The sequence below is a fragment of the Xenopus tropicalis genome, chromosome 3 (assembly GCF_000004195.4).
Source record: "Xenopus tropicalis strain Nigerian chromosome 3, UCB_Xtro_10.0, whole genome shotgun sequence".
In the NCBI taxonomy this organism is placed as follows: Eukaryota; Metazoa; Chordata; class Amphibia; order Anura; family Pipidae; genus Xenopus; species Xenopus tropicalis.
The window spans coordinates 22,751,927-22,767,842 of NC_030679.2; the positions used below are offsets into that span (position 1 = coordinate 22,751,927).

Genomic DNA, 15,916 nt, shown 5'->3' on the forward strand with positions numbered 1-15,916 from the left:
CAGGGAGTGTAGACAGGCAGGAAAATGTGGTACCCAAAGGGTTAAATAGGTCTTTTAGTCAATTTCAGGCAGAGATGAGGACTGGGTCAGGAACTAGAAGTTCAGACAAATTAGAATGTGACCAGAAACCTATATTCAGGCATTGAACCCAGGCCTCGGGTGTCTATTTATTTTGAATTTTCACACTGAAGCACAACGCAATGACGTCATATTACATGCCCCCTCGTGTTGGTTAAAGTTAAAAACACAGGCTGGCAGGTAAAAATGAGCACATTACAATGTAAATATGTGAATTCAAACTTCAATATAGTATTCAATAACTGGTATAAAAAACACCTGTTGCATAACACCACCAAGGTGATGATAAGGCATATATTTCCATATGATATTCACATAATCAGTTTGAATTTCATTGCTGTAACAATGTCAAATAAATGGAGTGCAGCGATGCATTCAATTTCAAAATAGAGCAGATTGTCTGAATGTATTCGGCAGGAAGGTGCACAGAATATGCCACCATGCCCCTATTTCCCGATTACTCCTATTACTGTCACCAAAATTGTATTAAAAGGGGGTTCACTCTATATAATAGAGATAATGTCTTACATGTGGGCTTTAAATTCCACTTTTCCACGTTTCGCAGACAAGCTTCATCTGGGTTCTCGTCATGTGACCTTCACTTGCTCTTGATATACGGAGATTTTCCTATAATGCCTAGCGAATAATGCCTTCTATCTTAATAATGTTCAATGCATAAATACAACTAGACTTTCTTCATCTACTTTTAGGACTTGTTTGAAAATCATATGATATTTTAGGTCACATTCATATAAAAATATCACAAAATGTCACAAACTTTCAAGCATCCCTGTAAATATGGGCAGAGAATTAATGGAGGATGATTGAAATGAAGCATTATAATTAAGGCCATTTGGGTGGTGGGATTTCATGACGGTAATCCATCTAGTTGCTCTCTGTAATATCCTTTTATCCTAATAACCACCCTTATTGGGGTACTTCACTTAAGCAATTCCCCAAGCTTGAAGTCCTGTCTGGTTACATTCATGCCTATGCCAGAAATATCTTGAGAAAGAGCTCCTATCATCTTCGTTAACTATTGCCCTCCTCTGTTTGAGACTTCTCTTTCCCTCTTTCCCACTAATTGCTTTACCAATATATATCATAGGACAGCATGCTTTATAAACAATACTATATTTTGTGCCAGTAAAATGAGTAAAATCTTTAGTTCTCAGCATTATATTGCACACTTCACAGTTACCACAGGGGTGCGATCCCTTAGTTCTACATCTATTCCTCCAGGTTCCAGAACCACTTCTATTGAATTCACTTCTCACTAAAAGATTTCCTAAATTAGGCGCATGTTTGGCTACCAGCGGTGGTTCTATACCAATACATTTCTGTAAGACATCATCAGTACTTATAACATGGCTATGTTTCTTTTAAGTATTAGTGACGGTATACTACTGGCTATGATCAGACACTTTCTCTATGTATCTTTAGCCCTGTTATATCCTTGTGTGATCCAATTTTGGGGCATTTGCTCTCTTCCAATCTCCCCTCAAGTTCTTTGGCCCATTTTTCAAATTCATTTTCAGTGAAGCAGTTCCTCCTTATTCAGAGAAACTGCCCCACCATCACAGCCGAAATCTGATGGGGTGTATACTCTCAGCCCTCAAAAAGAAATTGTTGGAGTTAGGTTTTCTAAATACTTCTCTTTGAATTGTTCCACTATTTTGATGTTAATATCCAGAAGTGTTTAAGTTGTGCTTTATCAAAAGTGTAGATATAATTTAAATCAAATGGTAGATTGTAAGCTCTTTTGGGCAGGGCCCTCTTCAGCTCTTGTATCGGTTATTGATTGCTTTATATGTTACTCTGTATGTCCAATGTATGAAATCCACTTATTGTACAGCGCTGCGGAATATGTTGGCGCATTATAAATAAATGTTAATAATAATAATAAATGGGGGCAGCCTGTGCTCCCACGTATGTGTGCTTTCTCCTGGGGTAACGGAAGGTTCAAGGTGTCCTGGGTGAGCCCTCAGATATGATGGAGAAGTGGGTCCCCCTGTGCTTTGCGGTTGATAGTTTCCTTTTGTTGACTGGCCTTCTTGAGGAACTAATTTGTTGAGATATTGTTACCAATTTATTGAAATGTAAAACATTTTAATTTGAATTTTACCCACTTCTTTGGCTCTTCAGAGCAATTGTGTACGAAGGGGAAGTCAATTTCCTTTATAATGAACTCTTCCTTATCTGAGGCAGCAATAAGGAACAGCTTGTTTTCACCGAGCTAATTATCTTTCTTTACTAACTACACTCATAGCAGGCAGTGAGGGAGGAGGAGATGCTTAGGAAGTACCTTAGGAGAAAAGAGAAAAAAAGCTGAAAGAAAAAGTTTTTTTTATATTTTGGAAATGGAGCTCAAGACTACTTACTGTATGAGGCTAAAACGAAGCAATTTAGCAAGAAAAAGAAATTACCTCTAGCAGTAAACACGGAAATGTGTAAGGAAATGTTCAATGGAATTTATGCTTCATATAACAAATTTTAAAATCATGTGTTATCTTTTTTGTAATATGTTTTGTTGGTCTTTCCAGCTGCAAAACTGTTTAAGCAGAGAAAGGCAAATTTTTCAGTTTTTTTCATGGACAGGTATAGGATTTATAGCCTGTAGAGCGTGGGACCTGAGGGTTGATTCACTAAAGTGCGATAACACATATCACATGCTTTTTTGCATTAAAATTGGCGCGAAAAAAAAGGCGCGATACGCTAAAGTATTATCGCATGCGTTGTTGCATATCACGTACGTTAATTAGCGCGCAACCGCATGCCTTAATTTTACCGCATTGCGTTAATCAGCGCGCAGAAATAACACTAACGCATGATTCACAAACACTTAGACGTGCTAAATACCGCATTTGTCTGTGCGAAAATTAACACCTACTTGGGGCAGGCGGTACTTAAAGAACATTGTGGTTCGTGAGCTTTTGACAACACAACATGGACTTTGCAGTGGGATTTATTCAAGTCTGTGTTGGCACTAGAGTGATGCAGCCGCCAGTTTGCAGGGAAATGGGAATTTTCAGAAAAGTAGTTTTACGAAAGTAATGCCGTGTATGGCTAATATGGTATGTCTTTTTTCGCACACTGCGACTATTTGTGCGCGATGCGTTGATTAGCGCGTGTTCCGTCAAATACCGCACGAAAATAGTCTTTGCGACTTAAATAACGCAAGCAGCATCGCATCTAAATTAACACAAGTATACTTTTAGTGAATCGTGCGTTAAGACGCAAAAAATTAGGCGCGATAAAATTTTTAGCACATGCTATAAATAGCGCTCGTTTTAACGCATTTTAGTGAATCAGCCCTCTGGGGTCTTCAGGATAAGGGGTCTTTCTGTAGTTTGGAGCACCATGCATTAGGCTATTAAAAAAAATAAAAAAAACAAACCAAAAGGGGCGTGACATAGATCTATGCCAGTATAGTTATTATTACAGAGATAATGCAAGTAGCAAATAATGGAAGAACTGTTTGCTTAAACAGGGCACCGTTTAATCTAAGATTTCTAGATTAGATTTCTAGATTAGATATACCTGCATACCATATCTGTGCAATCATTTGTACTATGTGGCTTACCATACAAAATCTGAAATTGTTTTCTTATACATAAATCTGTATCTGTTTTAGATGACACGTGCACTATGGCTGACTATAACCGGCTTAAGAGCATACTACTTGATCTTCAGGCTAATCGAAAGAATACGCAAAGCAGCCCTATGGAGGACAAAAGATCTCAAAAACGTGCACTGGTGGAAAACCTGTTTAACTATTTGGATATGAACAATGATGGTCATCTAGACAGCTTTGAGTTGGCTCAGGTGGGCAAAGCATTGGTTAAAGCTTGAATGAAGGCAATAATAATATTTCCTAGTATAAAAGAAAATTGAGAATAACCAGCTTCAATTTCAATGAAAAAGCAATTTCATATTGTCTTCAACACATAGCAGTTAGATAAAAATAAGAATAATGGGAAAAAAATCTTGGTTCTGTTGGTATGAGTTAAGTACAGCCTCAATACCAGTTTTAATGGTATATGTGAAGGATGTTTCAGCATCCAAGATCATACAGAAAATGAATCCAGAAAAAAATATTTCCTAACAAACGCTTGTCTAAAGCAACATAATGTTTACTCTAAAACAGTTGCTTAAATGTCTTTAATCTATCAAGTTGTTCTTAAGCTTCCTACACTTCTGAAGTTTTAGTCGAAAATTCTTAAAGGGGACCTGTCACCCTATGAAATAGCTCTGAATTCTTTTCTATTGTGTTAATCAAGCAAAATAAACTTCACTTACACTGTATAAGTAATATAAATCTTGTTTCCTTCAGTCCTGGAATTCACAATCACAGTAAGCAGGCAGGCCCTGTTATTAAGGCAAGCTTTGTATCACCCCAAACCTTGTTTATGGGTCAGAATGGGGGTCCTAATGCCCATGCCCTGGCAACACAATTAGGGAAGGGGAAAGTGGGTGCTGAATGGAAAGTGAAAGTAATTGTCTGCCCCGCCTCTATGCCTAAGGCATATCCATATACTGCCAAATCTGGGAGAGGAATTTCCTAGGGTGTAATAAACTAACAATATATTTCTTAATACTTCAGAAACCTCAGTAGTAAAGTTCTTGCAAAAAGAATTGGAGTTGAATCTCAGCCTCTCAAGTCTCTGTGTTGTCAGCGCTAATATGGATTAATAAATCTACTGAGCCATTAGCGCCCAGATTACACTATAAACAGATTAAGGTTCAAACTAAACACTGACTTTGGTTTTAAATAAACTAACTGCTGAACTGTTTTAGCCTTACATCTTATGTTTCTTTACTGGAAACTTGCCTTCCTTATTATAATAACTTTATCCTGCAGGGTATGTGATCCTCAGGATCTCTCTCTATAAAATCCATACCTTATTTTTTTCAAGAGAGACTTTTCCTAGTGAATTTTGGCTAAAGTAGTACAATTATGGAATGTTTTTTTCTAATTCTATCCTTTCCTCACAATTATATAATTATGTTGGGGGGGGGGGGTTATCTGAATATAATATCACAGAAAAATTGGTTTTACTGGTTATTCCAATATACTTGGATTAAGGATAGGCAGACAGAAGACAGAAGTATGTGCCTGTAGCCCCTCCCCCCACTGTTGCACCCTACCCCTAGTTCCAGCCCTGTGTAAACATCATTTTCATACTAATTACTATATTTTCCCCAGAATTCTGGATATACAGCATTTTAGTATTTTCTAAAATAAGTTATATTGTGTGTCATATGCTTGTGCTAAAAGTTTAGTTAAATTTTAATGATATTATATATAATATAATCCTCTATTCTTAGGAACTGTTGACTTGATTTTTAATTACTTTTTTCAATTATTTCCTTTTTTTAAATGATGATGATTTTATAAAACAGGACTTACTGGGGGTTACTGAGGGGCATCCAAAAAACTATTCCTCTGTAATTATACAATTTTTTAATTTATCCTTATTACTTACCCCCTAATTCTGGCCCTCTCCTATTCATCTTCTAGTCTCTTATACAAACCACTACCTGGTTGGCTGCCTCACTAAACCCTATTAGAATAATGTAGACCAATTCAAAAATGTCTCAAAATGTCACTGTCCTCCCCATACTTAAAACAAATGTAAAGAACCTACATTGGGGCTTATTTATGCCATGTAATGCACATAAATATTCCTATTGATTGCGTCTTTTATATTAACTGCAAAATATTACAAAATATCATTTAATATCCATTTTTCTGGTTTCTGCACATGTATTATAAAATGTTTCAACATATAATGTTGTTGTATATATTAATTAGAAACTGATACAAATCTATAAAACTATTTTTGTGTGCAGTATGCGAAGGAGAAGGAACTAGACAATGGCTTGGATTGCTCAGTAGAAGATCTACTTCGGTTTGATGACTACAACATTGATGGTGACCTAACACTCCCAGAATTCTATACTGCATTCCGTAAGTTATATGAGTTTCATAGATTATTTCTGTATTTTGAAAGGGTGCTAAAAGAATTCATTACTGTGGGGCCTATATGAGATTGGCGTATGAGGCAATTTTCTGGGTTTTACAGATGATTTTGCAGTAGTTTATTCTGAAACCTTTTGGTGTATATTTGGAATCCACAGTGACCAAGAACTTTGGTGATTATTTAATAAATTAAGCCTTGCTTCTTTATACAGCCGAATTACAGCAAGTCTTATTGACTAATTATTGCATTTCACTTTTCATTGTAAATTGTAATTGCAAGTGACATTTGATTACTGTCTTCATTTGGGATAAAAACCTCTTTAATAAAAAAAAAAGTTGGATAGTGGACCTTCTTCTATTATTTTATTAAAGGTATGGGACCTATTATCCAGCATACTGTATATGGGACCTGGGGTTTTCTGTATAACGGATCTTTCTGTAATTTGTCTCTCCATACCTTATATCTACTAAAAAACTCATTTAAACATTAATTAAACCCAATAGGATTATTTTGCCTTCAGTAATGGTTAATTGTATGCTAGGATTAAGTTTATGGTATTGTTTTAATTATGCAGAGAAAAAGGAAATGGTTTTTAAAAATCTGAATTATTTAATTAAAAATGAGTCTATGGAAGATGGCCTTTCTGTAATTTGGAGCTTTCTGGATAACGGGTTTCCAGATAATGGATCCCATACCAGTATTAAGAATTAATGAGGTAGGTTACTGCAGTGGGGGATCAATAAGATTTTTAATGCACCCACAAGTGTTCATTTAAGTTGGGGGCTGTGTTCTGTGCAGGCCACTCAAGTTCTTCTATTCCGATCTCAACAAACGCATTTTGTATGGTCGCAATGTGCTAAGATAATAAACTGTTGTCAAAGTAGAAAGCATGAATTTGTCAAGAATGCTAAGTGCATTGTAGCCTTTAGGTTGCCTTTTAAGGGAGCCAGGGGTTTTAGACAAAACCATGGAAAACAGCCCAATACCATTATTCCTTTTATATTAACTTTACTTCCTACTGTATGCATTGTGACCGGTAATATTATCCTGGCATCTTCCAAACCCAGAGTTTTCATTCCGACTGACAGATGATGATTTATCATTGAAGGGGCCAGATTTTCATTGCTCCGTAGTCCAATGGCTGTGACCTTTACACCACTCCAACTGATGCCTGACATTTAAGTGCTTTGTTGCTAGGCATGTTTGCCTTTGATCACCCATAAAAAGCACACTCTCTACAAATAGCAAATAGTTTTTGTATTGACATTACAAATGTCCTAAGATATATTGTGAATTATTTGAAATATTTGAATTGCCTGAATTAGAAATCATTAAAGAAGAAAGTTCTCCACCCTCTTTATGTACAGTTACCACCTTTGTGTAGTTTTTAAGAATGCCCAAACTAAAAGGCTGGATCTAACATAAATATTTTGTACAGGATCCTGATTGGCAGGCTTCAGAAGGAAGCTTAAACCACTCTTTTCAAGGCTGCTATTCTTTTCCCCTTTACGTCTGTGTCATTCCCCTACTCACCTTTGTGTAAAGCACCTGTGCAGGTTAACTCACAATGGCTTATTCAATTGGTCTTTATTTTTTTAATAGTATGTGAATTCTTTGCCTTCTTTTTCTGATTCTTTCCAGTTTTTAAATGGGGATCCCTTACCTTAGTTTTTATGACTTAGCTTTCTATTTAGCCCCCCCCCCCCCCCCCCCCTTTATTCACATTCCTGTCTCTCGTTCAAATCCCTGCCTGGTTGCTAAGTTAATCCAATGATATATATAGATCTAAGCCTTGAGAAATGGAAGAAAAAGCTTACCCATGTATTTGGTATGGTCCGGGTGCTCATTACGCGTTTCGTGCCTATCTGGGCACTTAATCATAGCCTAAATTAGCCTGAAATTCCAAACAGGAAAACTGCTGAACAAAAAGCTAAATAATGAAAAACCCACAAATAATACAAAATAAAGATCAAGTGCAAGTTGTTTAGAATAGCACACTCTACATTATACTAACAGTTCATTTGGATTGAGAATTGTGAGGTAGGGAAAGAACAACTGTTACTGTTCTAAATCGCCTTCCCAATAGTTATACAACTGTGACTGATATCTGGCCCATGGCCGCCAGTATAATTCGATCGTTTGGCCCCAGGGCCAAATGATTAAATTATTATTTTTTTTTAACTACACGCTCCCCGATATCGCCCACCTGTAGGTGGGGATATCGGGTGCAGATCCGCTCGCTTGGCGATCTCGCCAATCGAGTGGATCTCAGCGTGTATGGGGACCTTAAACATCCTTGGAGTTCAATTATAATTGATTTTATTGTGGAAATTATTCTGGCTGTGATGCCATTTTTGTTGTTGTCGATGGACTTACCAACATGGTTAATTTCATTGCCCTCCTGGGCCTGCTCATTGCCTCACTGCTGATCAACTTATGTGACTACATCATTTTGCTCAAGAAATTATTACTAATCAAGGAACTCAGTTCACAGTCTAAAGATTAAGACTTTAAGAATTTTTCTTCTGGGTTTCATCCGCAGTCTAATGGTTGACGGACCACACCTGTCGAACCTTGAACAATATCAGTGTTTCTTCTCTTTCAGGACAACTGGGATTACTTGTTTTCGCTGCTTGAGTTTGCATACAATAACTCTGCATCTGTTCCTTAAATCAGACACCATTTTTTATGTCTTTGACACAATTGCAGTGAAAATAAAGTCATAAGGGCTGAGAATCAGAGCCAATTTGGTCTGAGGATAACATTGAGCCATTCAGTCAATCAAACCACAAGGGTGTGGACGTGTTTTTGACAGGAATCTCATCCTTGCCAACAAAACAACTGGCACCTCAATCAATAATGGCCACCATATCAATCCTTCTTCCAGTGAGCTGAAGAGACAGAGGAAAAGAAAATGAGTTTCCTTAGGCTTAAGACATGTTCCTAGGAATCAACTGAGACTCATCTACTCTCAAGATCCACAGGGCAATCTCTAAGCATGTAACCGGAAGCTCTGCGATAAAGACAAATGTACAATTGTCTTCTGTCAAATGAGTCAAAATTGCCCAATTGTAATGGGTGCTAGCAAAGCCTGGGGTGGTAACCAGAAAGGTGAATCTGTTTTCTCTGAACAACTTTCACAGTCTTTGATCAATCTTTATAAGTAGAGAAATAAGATTTATCTTTAGATCTAAATGCTGGTGTTTAAGGTCCTTTTCATTCCATTCTGTATCAATAGCCCAGTGCCTAAACTCAACAATGTAGTCCTCCACTGGTCTGCGTCCCTGCCATAAAGCTCTAATTGTGACTTTCATTTAAGCGATGAGCACAACAGGAAGTTAGAGCACAACAGGATGTGACAGCCCAACAGCGCACCACCATAGAGGAGCAGGAGAGAAGTATGTCCTTACTCACTATGGGGCAGATTTACTAAACGCTTTTCTTTTTAAAAATTTGAATACACTTATTTCCATAAATGTCTGACATTTACTAAAAAGTCTGAACTGAAAAAGTTGCACAAAAGTTGCAAAACTCCACATTTTCTGACTTGTTGCACCGAAACTCCTACGTTTTCTAATTTTTGCACAAAAAACCAGCGTCAAAAATCTAAACCCCCATTTAAAGTTTCAAAGCAAAGAAGGATCCTCCAGGGAAAGGGAAGAACATCTACCACTGACTTGTACATGATCTCGGCAGGTTTTAGCTGGTGAATTGTCGGATTTGGATTTTCTAGCAGTTTTATCACATAGGGGCTGATTCATCAAAGTACGAGTTTGAATCCAGAAATGGGAAAAATTCGGATTAAATATGATAATTTCTGATGATCGCAAATATCACGAAAATGCTTACGGAAAAATCGTATTAATGACAATAATATCGTATTGGCGATCCGAAAGTCACGAAATTTTCGTATCCGAGCGATCGTAAACAGTGGTGAAATCTTTCTGAATTTGATCCTTCAGTGCATGATTTTGGAAGTCTCCCATAGGGCTCAATGGCACTCTGCGGCTCCAACCCGGCCCAAGGAAAGTCTCCCATAGGGCTCAATGACACTCTGCAGCTCCAACCTGGCCCAAGGAAAGTCTCCCATAGGGCTCAATGGCACTCTGCAGCTCCAACCCGGCCCAAGGAAAGTCTCCCATAGGGCTCAATGGCACTCTGCAGCTCCAACCTGGCCCAAGGAAAGTCTCCCATAGGGCTCAATGGCACTCTGCAGCTCCAACCTGGCCCAAGGAAAGTCTCCTATAGGGCTCAATGGCACTCTGCAGCTCCAACCTGGCCCAAGGAAAGCCTCCCATAGGGCTCAATGGCACTCTGCAGCTCCAACTTGGCCCAAGGAAAGTCACCATACCAAAGCTTTAATGAATCCAAAACATTCAAATTCGGCACGACAATACAATTTTGTTGCAAAGTACGAAAAAGTCACACAAATATACGAAAAAGTCGCAGAAAATACACACAGTACGATCTAATACAATTTTTTTGTATTTCGTACCTGTGGTACTTTAATAAATCAGCCCCATAGTAATTTTTGAAAAATTTGCAACTTTTTTCTGCGATTTTTAGCACTAAAAAAAGATCCAAATCAGAAAAGAAAATCTAAGCAGTAGTAAATAATCCCCTGTGTATTATCTTCTTGTTTTTTAAAAAAGTTTTTAGAAACTTAAAGGACATTTGTACTACTAAAATGCATGATTCGAGCAGACAAAACTATAATTAAGCAGCCAGTTGTTAGGTTTTTGCAAAGTAGGTCTGCTAAGACTGAAGTGCCTTAATTAAATTGATAGCAGATATGATTGAATATGTCTTGCACAGTTTATCATTTTATATTGATTCAGGCAAACAGCGTTTCTAACTTTGAGGTGAAACATTTAGGTGTGAATAGTTTTATCTGCTTCCATAAAGTGTTGATTACTAACCTGCTTTTTTGAGCTAAAGCTGTTTTTTATTTGAACCATAATTCCTAAATGTGATAATCAAAGAAATTTCAAGTTGAGGTAGTATATAGAACAATGTTAGACGACCTCAAATATAACTGTAATAGCGATATCAGCTGGAACGTGTACTAGATATCGGCACATTGTACTCTATGATATGCCCTTGGCTATTTCCCGCTCCGCATGTGGTCTTCTTTTCAAGTTGGCTTCTCAATCAGAACAAAGAACAAAATAATTCATTGACCTGGCTTCATTGATTTGTCTCTCCTTTGAGAATTTTTGCATTCAATCTTCAAAATGCAAGTTAAATATATGGAACAGAGGCAGTGTTAAGAGTTCTCACAATGTCCCAGTAGGGAAGAATATTAGGTTGATAATATCTAACCCAATTAGGTAAGATATAACTCTCTTTTGAAATGTTTGTTTTTGTGTGAGCTGTTGAATTTTAAAGACTAAAAATATGCTGAATTTGTTACCACGAATGCAACGAATGTATATTATAGGGGGAAAATGCTTAATACATTGAAATTACTAATTTCTGATAGTATGTAACTACAGAAGGGTATTCATATTTGTATTACCTTCAGTAATAAAAAATGCGATTGAACCTTCTGGTCACACATAGCACAACAAGAAGGGGGACTTAAACCGTCCACAAGTTGAGGCTCCTCTACTAATTGTTTTTACCCTTAAAGAAGTCTTTTCTTGGTCAGTGTAGACCAGTGATCTCCAACCAGTGGCTTGTGAACATGTTGCTCCCCAACCCCTCTCTGTTGCTCCCAGTGGCCTCAAAGCAGGTTTTCATTTTTGAATTTCTGACTTGAAGACAAGATTTGGAGGCATAAAGACCATGTGTACTGTCAAGCAGAGCCTCATGCAGTCTGCCAGTCATCATTGGGCTATCCAATAACCAGTCACAGCCCTTACTGGTCATTCCCTAGGATGTTTTCATGTTTTTGTTGCTCCCCAACATTTTTTTCATTTAAACGTTGCTCATGGGTAAAAAAAGGTTGGGGGTCTCTGGTGTAGACGATAGTTGAGAAATTATTTGGGAATCTTAGAAGCAACCAAGACTACAAAAAAAACAATCATAGAGTTGGTGTATGGTAAGAAATAAACATCAGATAAAGATAAACAACATGACACCTGCTTCCCCTTTCACAATTCTTGGATTTCTGCATAAATAGACCACAGTAAGGTTCTACAGTGAAGTTTTAGGTTCTTACTTACAAATGTAGCATGGATGGTCAGTATCATCAGCGCGCTCCCTTGAAGAAATCAATATGGAAGGTTTGAATGGCCATTAATGAGGGTGTAGATTGTAGTTAGTTATAGTAATGGAAAATGCTTTTGTGTACTAAATTTCAGATAGAGAATTCTGGCTTTCTTTTTTTATAAAACTATTTTCTTATGCCCCTACGGGCAGATAGATAGTCCACTATTGTTTTTTTCCAACCTACAGGTGAGACATTAGCACTGCCACATTTGTTGTTTCAGCCACTTGTCAGCTTGGCTGAAAGAACCACTAGATTGGGATGTGCTCTCTGCTGAATGCTTCTCTTATTATGTGCCACTATTGTACTGTTCTTTTTATTTGCACTTCTCTCAGTAACAAGTATGTCTCAAAGGAAAGACCAAAACCCCCAAAATATATTATCTTTAAACACTATGGCACATATTCTTCTGTTTTCCTTCCAAACCCTGGAGGAATACTTTCATATTTAAACACCCAAATTTACGCTTGCCCATTGCATAAACCATCAAGGGGTACAAAAAGCAGAGATCTCATCAAAAGATGCTTTCAGGTCTACTATCAGGACACATAAGGGTCACATCAAACAAGTAGTTACTTAAGTCACCAAAACATGCCTGCTAAAGAATGGAGACCTATTTTGAGACACCAGAAATAGACCTTGTGGCCTCAAAAAACTTCTTTTAGTTACCATCAGGGCAAGTTGTCTTTGCATGACCTTGGGACTTTATTCTAGTTTATGCTCAACTCCCTATCATTGCAAGAGTGAAACTAAGGCTTTAAAATCAGTGTTGGACTGGCCCACCAGGATACCAGGAAAACTCCCGGTGGGCCCAGGTGTCAGTGGGTCCTCTTGCTTCTAACGCTTTGGCCAATAGCATGGTCATTCCCTATTTCTGTATGGGAAAAAACATGGAAGGATAGAGAAAAGGTTGAGGGAGGAGAGGAGGAGTAATAGTTTAGAAAGTGGGCCTACGGTCCAAGGTTTTCTGGTGGGCCCCTGGCATCTCAGTCCGACACTGTTTAAAATGATATAATTCTGATTGCTCCTACCAGGCATTGAAGGCCTCAGTTTACCGATGTAATCCAGCTATCTGTTGCTACCTCCTTGGCTCTTGAAATCCAGATTATCTGTGATTTCATGCTTGGAAACTGAGATGAATCTAATTGTGTAATTGTAAGTCTCCCCTGAGGTTATCAATACTTCTTAGCAAGAAGCAGATAACTAACCTATATACAAAAAATGGTCCAAATTTACGGAAAGACAGATTACTTAACATAAAAGACAACGAAAGCGTAGGATAGAGTTAACCTCTATTAAAAGCCATACCTATAGTGATTTTATCTGTCCTTTCCATTCCCCACTATATTAAGCTCTTTTTCTTTGCAAACCCCACATTGCAGGCAAAACCTCTCACCTCATTCCTAAAAATTCCCATCATTCACTGCAGTTTCACAAAGACCAAGACTGAATGCACAGAATAATTGAAGAACGTTGGCATATGCACATTAGTAAACTGTGTGAGCGAGCTTTCTAATTGTTGAGGAGTTGCACTCACCACTGCCTTCTGTAAGTGCATACCAATGGCAGCAGCCAATGAAGGTTGTCATGGTGGCAATTGTACAGCACAAATACCTGCATACATACAGTACATCTAATTGGTGTGTGTTTCACTCCTGCTCTTGTCTCTTGTGTCCTGCTATGTCCTGCCAGCTCACAAGAGTCTTAAACATGCTTGCCTCAAGGGGAGGCAGAAGCTTGTTGAATGCGCATTTACCTTCACAGTGGCATCTTTATGATGTCACTATAACTAAAATGGCACCTACAATGGAGGTGGAATAGTGCCAACTTTGAAAGTGGCATGTGGGGAACTTGAGCGACATAAAGTTGGCGAACAGGTACAGGAAAGGGGCCTTTATACTATACTGTGTGATGCAGTTGAAGCCTTTCCTTGTCCTTTAAATCTGTTTCTATTCCAACTGTTTCTTCAAAATAGGGTTTTCTAAATCAATTTAGTAACATAAGTTTCTATGTCCCATCTATCCATAACAATGACTTTTTTTAACTACTTTAGCCTTTTCCACAGGGGTCCCCAACCTTTCTTACTCGCGAGCCACAGTCAAATGTAAAAAGACTTGGAGAGCAACACAAGCACCATAAAAGCTCATGGAGGTGCCAAATAAGGGCTAAGATTGGCTATTAGACAGCTTCTATGCACACTATCCGCTTACAGGGGGCTTTATTTAGTAATAAATCTTTTTTATTTAACCATAACTTGCCACCAAGTCAGGATTAAAAAATAACTACCTGGTTTGAGGCCACTGGGAGCAACATCCAATGGATTGGTGAGTAACATGTTGCTCACAAGCCACTGGTTGGGGATCACTGCTTTACCAGATGTATTGGTGAACTTCAAGCCTTTAAATTGAAGAAAGTCAGTTTTATCACCAATTGTTAGCTTTGGCTTTCACAGAAATATAGATTTTATATTTTCTCTAAATCCCTTTACCTTTCAAACCCAAAGGCAGCACACAATGTTTCCCCTTTTTATTAAAATAGTTCTTCTTCTGTGCCGATTATCTCCTTATTTGTTATGGCTTTATATTCTGGTTGTTTGCAGTGAGAGCTATATAGTGGAGGGCACATTTTATTGGTTAGCTTTTTTTCCTACCTACAGGTAAGGACCATCTAGTTAGTCAGTCTCTGGGACTGAGGAAAAATGGATTTACGGTGCGTATAAATCCTATCCCAGTTTCATTTTTAACAAAACACAGTCAATTATGCGCTAAACAAAGCAATTTTGTAAATGAATGACAGTACAATTACATAACTGGCAGTAAGGCTCAATAGAATTTATGCATTTAAAACACCCACACTTTATGGCAACGTTGATCTAATTATGTTATTGTCTATATCATTTTGTTTCTTGACTTGTAAAGTAAAATGGAATTCTATGGAAAAATAAAACAGCCAATGACTTTACATGGAATTGCAAATGTTCTGTAACAGATTTTCATTTAAGATACTAACTAAGGAGAATGGACTTGAGAATTAATGGAACTGTCACGTAAATGAGCGATAAGGTTGTTTACATATTTCATCATATTGCACACAGTCATGATTAATTCCATAAAGCGATAAAATACAAAGGTTCATACAGTGTATCTCAGTGTGACATCTGTTTTGCAAAAATTAGCAAAGAAGCAGATGCATTGTATACTTTAAAAGAAGCAGATGCAGAGTAGCGACAGACATTTGAAAAAATATGCTGTGCTTCCCAGGATTTTAACCTACGCGTGAACACCCAGGACTCCCGTTAATCACTTATTATGTTATTGTTTCCTTGAGCTAAAGAACCTGTGATTCCGATGGGAAGCGGATTTAAGGAATTCTGTCCTCTTTATTTACAATATCAATATCCACTCCCACCCACAAACAGAGAAAAGGGAATCATTTAACCATTAAATAAACCCAATAGGACTGTTCTGCCCCCAATAAGGGGTAATTATATCTTAGTTTGGATCAAGTACAGGTACTGTTTTATTATTACAGAGAAAAGGGAATCATTTAACCATTAAATAAACCCAATAGGATTGTTCTGCCCCCAATAAGGGGTAATTATATCTTAGTTGGGATCAAGTACAGGTACTGTTTTATTATTACA

The 15,916-nt window shown here is 37.7% G+C and overlaps 1 protein-coding gene across 1 annotated transcript in view; it reads left to right on the forward strand.

The window, feature by feature from the left end:
* The window catches only part of fstl4 (follistatin like 4), a 223,867-nt gene that overhangs the window by 139,807 nt on the left and 68,144 nt on the right, over positions 1–15,916 (forward strand). The window contains exons 5-6 of the mRNA XM_031898726.1: positions 3,713–3,903; positions 5,932–6,049. Of these exons, the coding sequence (XP_031754586.1) occupies positions 3,713–3,903; positions 5,932–6,049 (309 nt within the window). The remainder of the gene's footprint in view (positions 1–3,712; positions 3,904–5,931; positions 6,050–15,916) is intronic.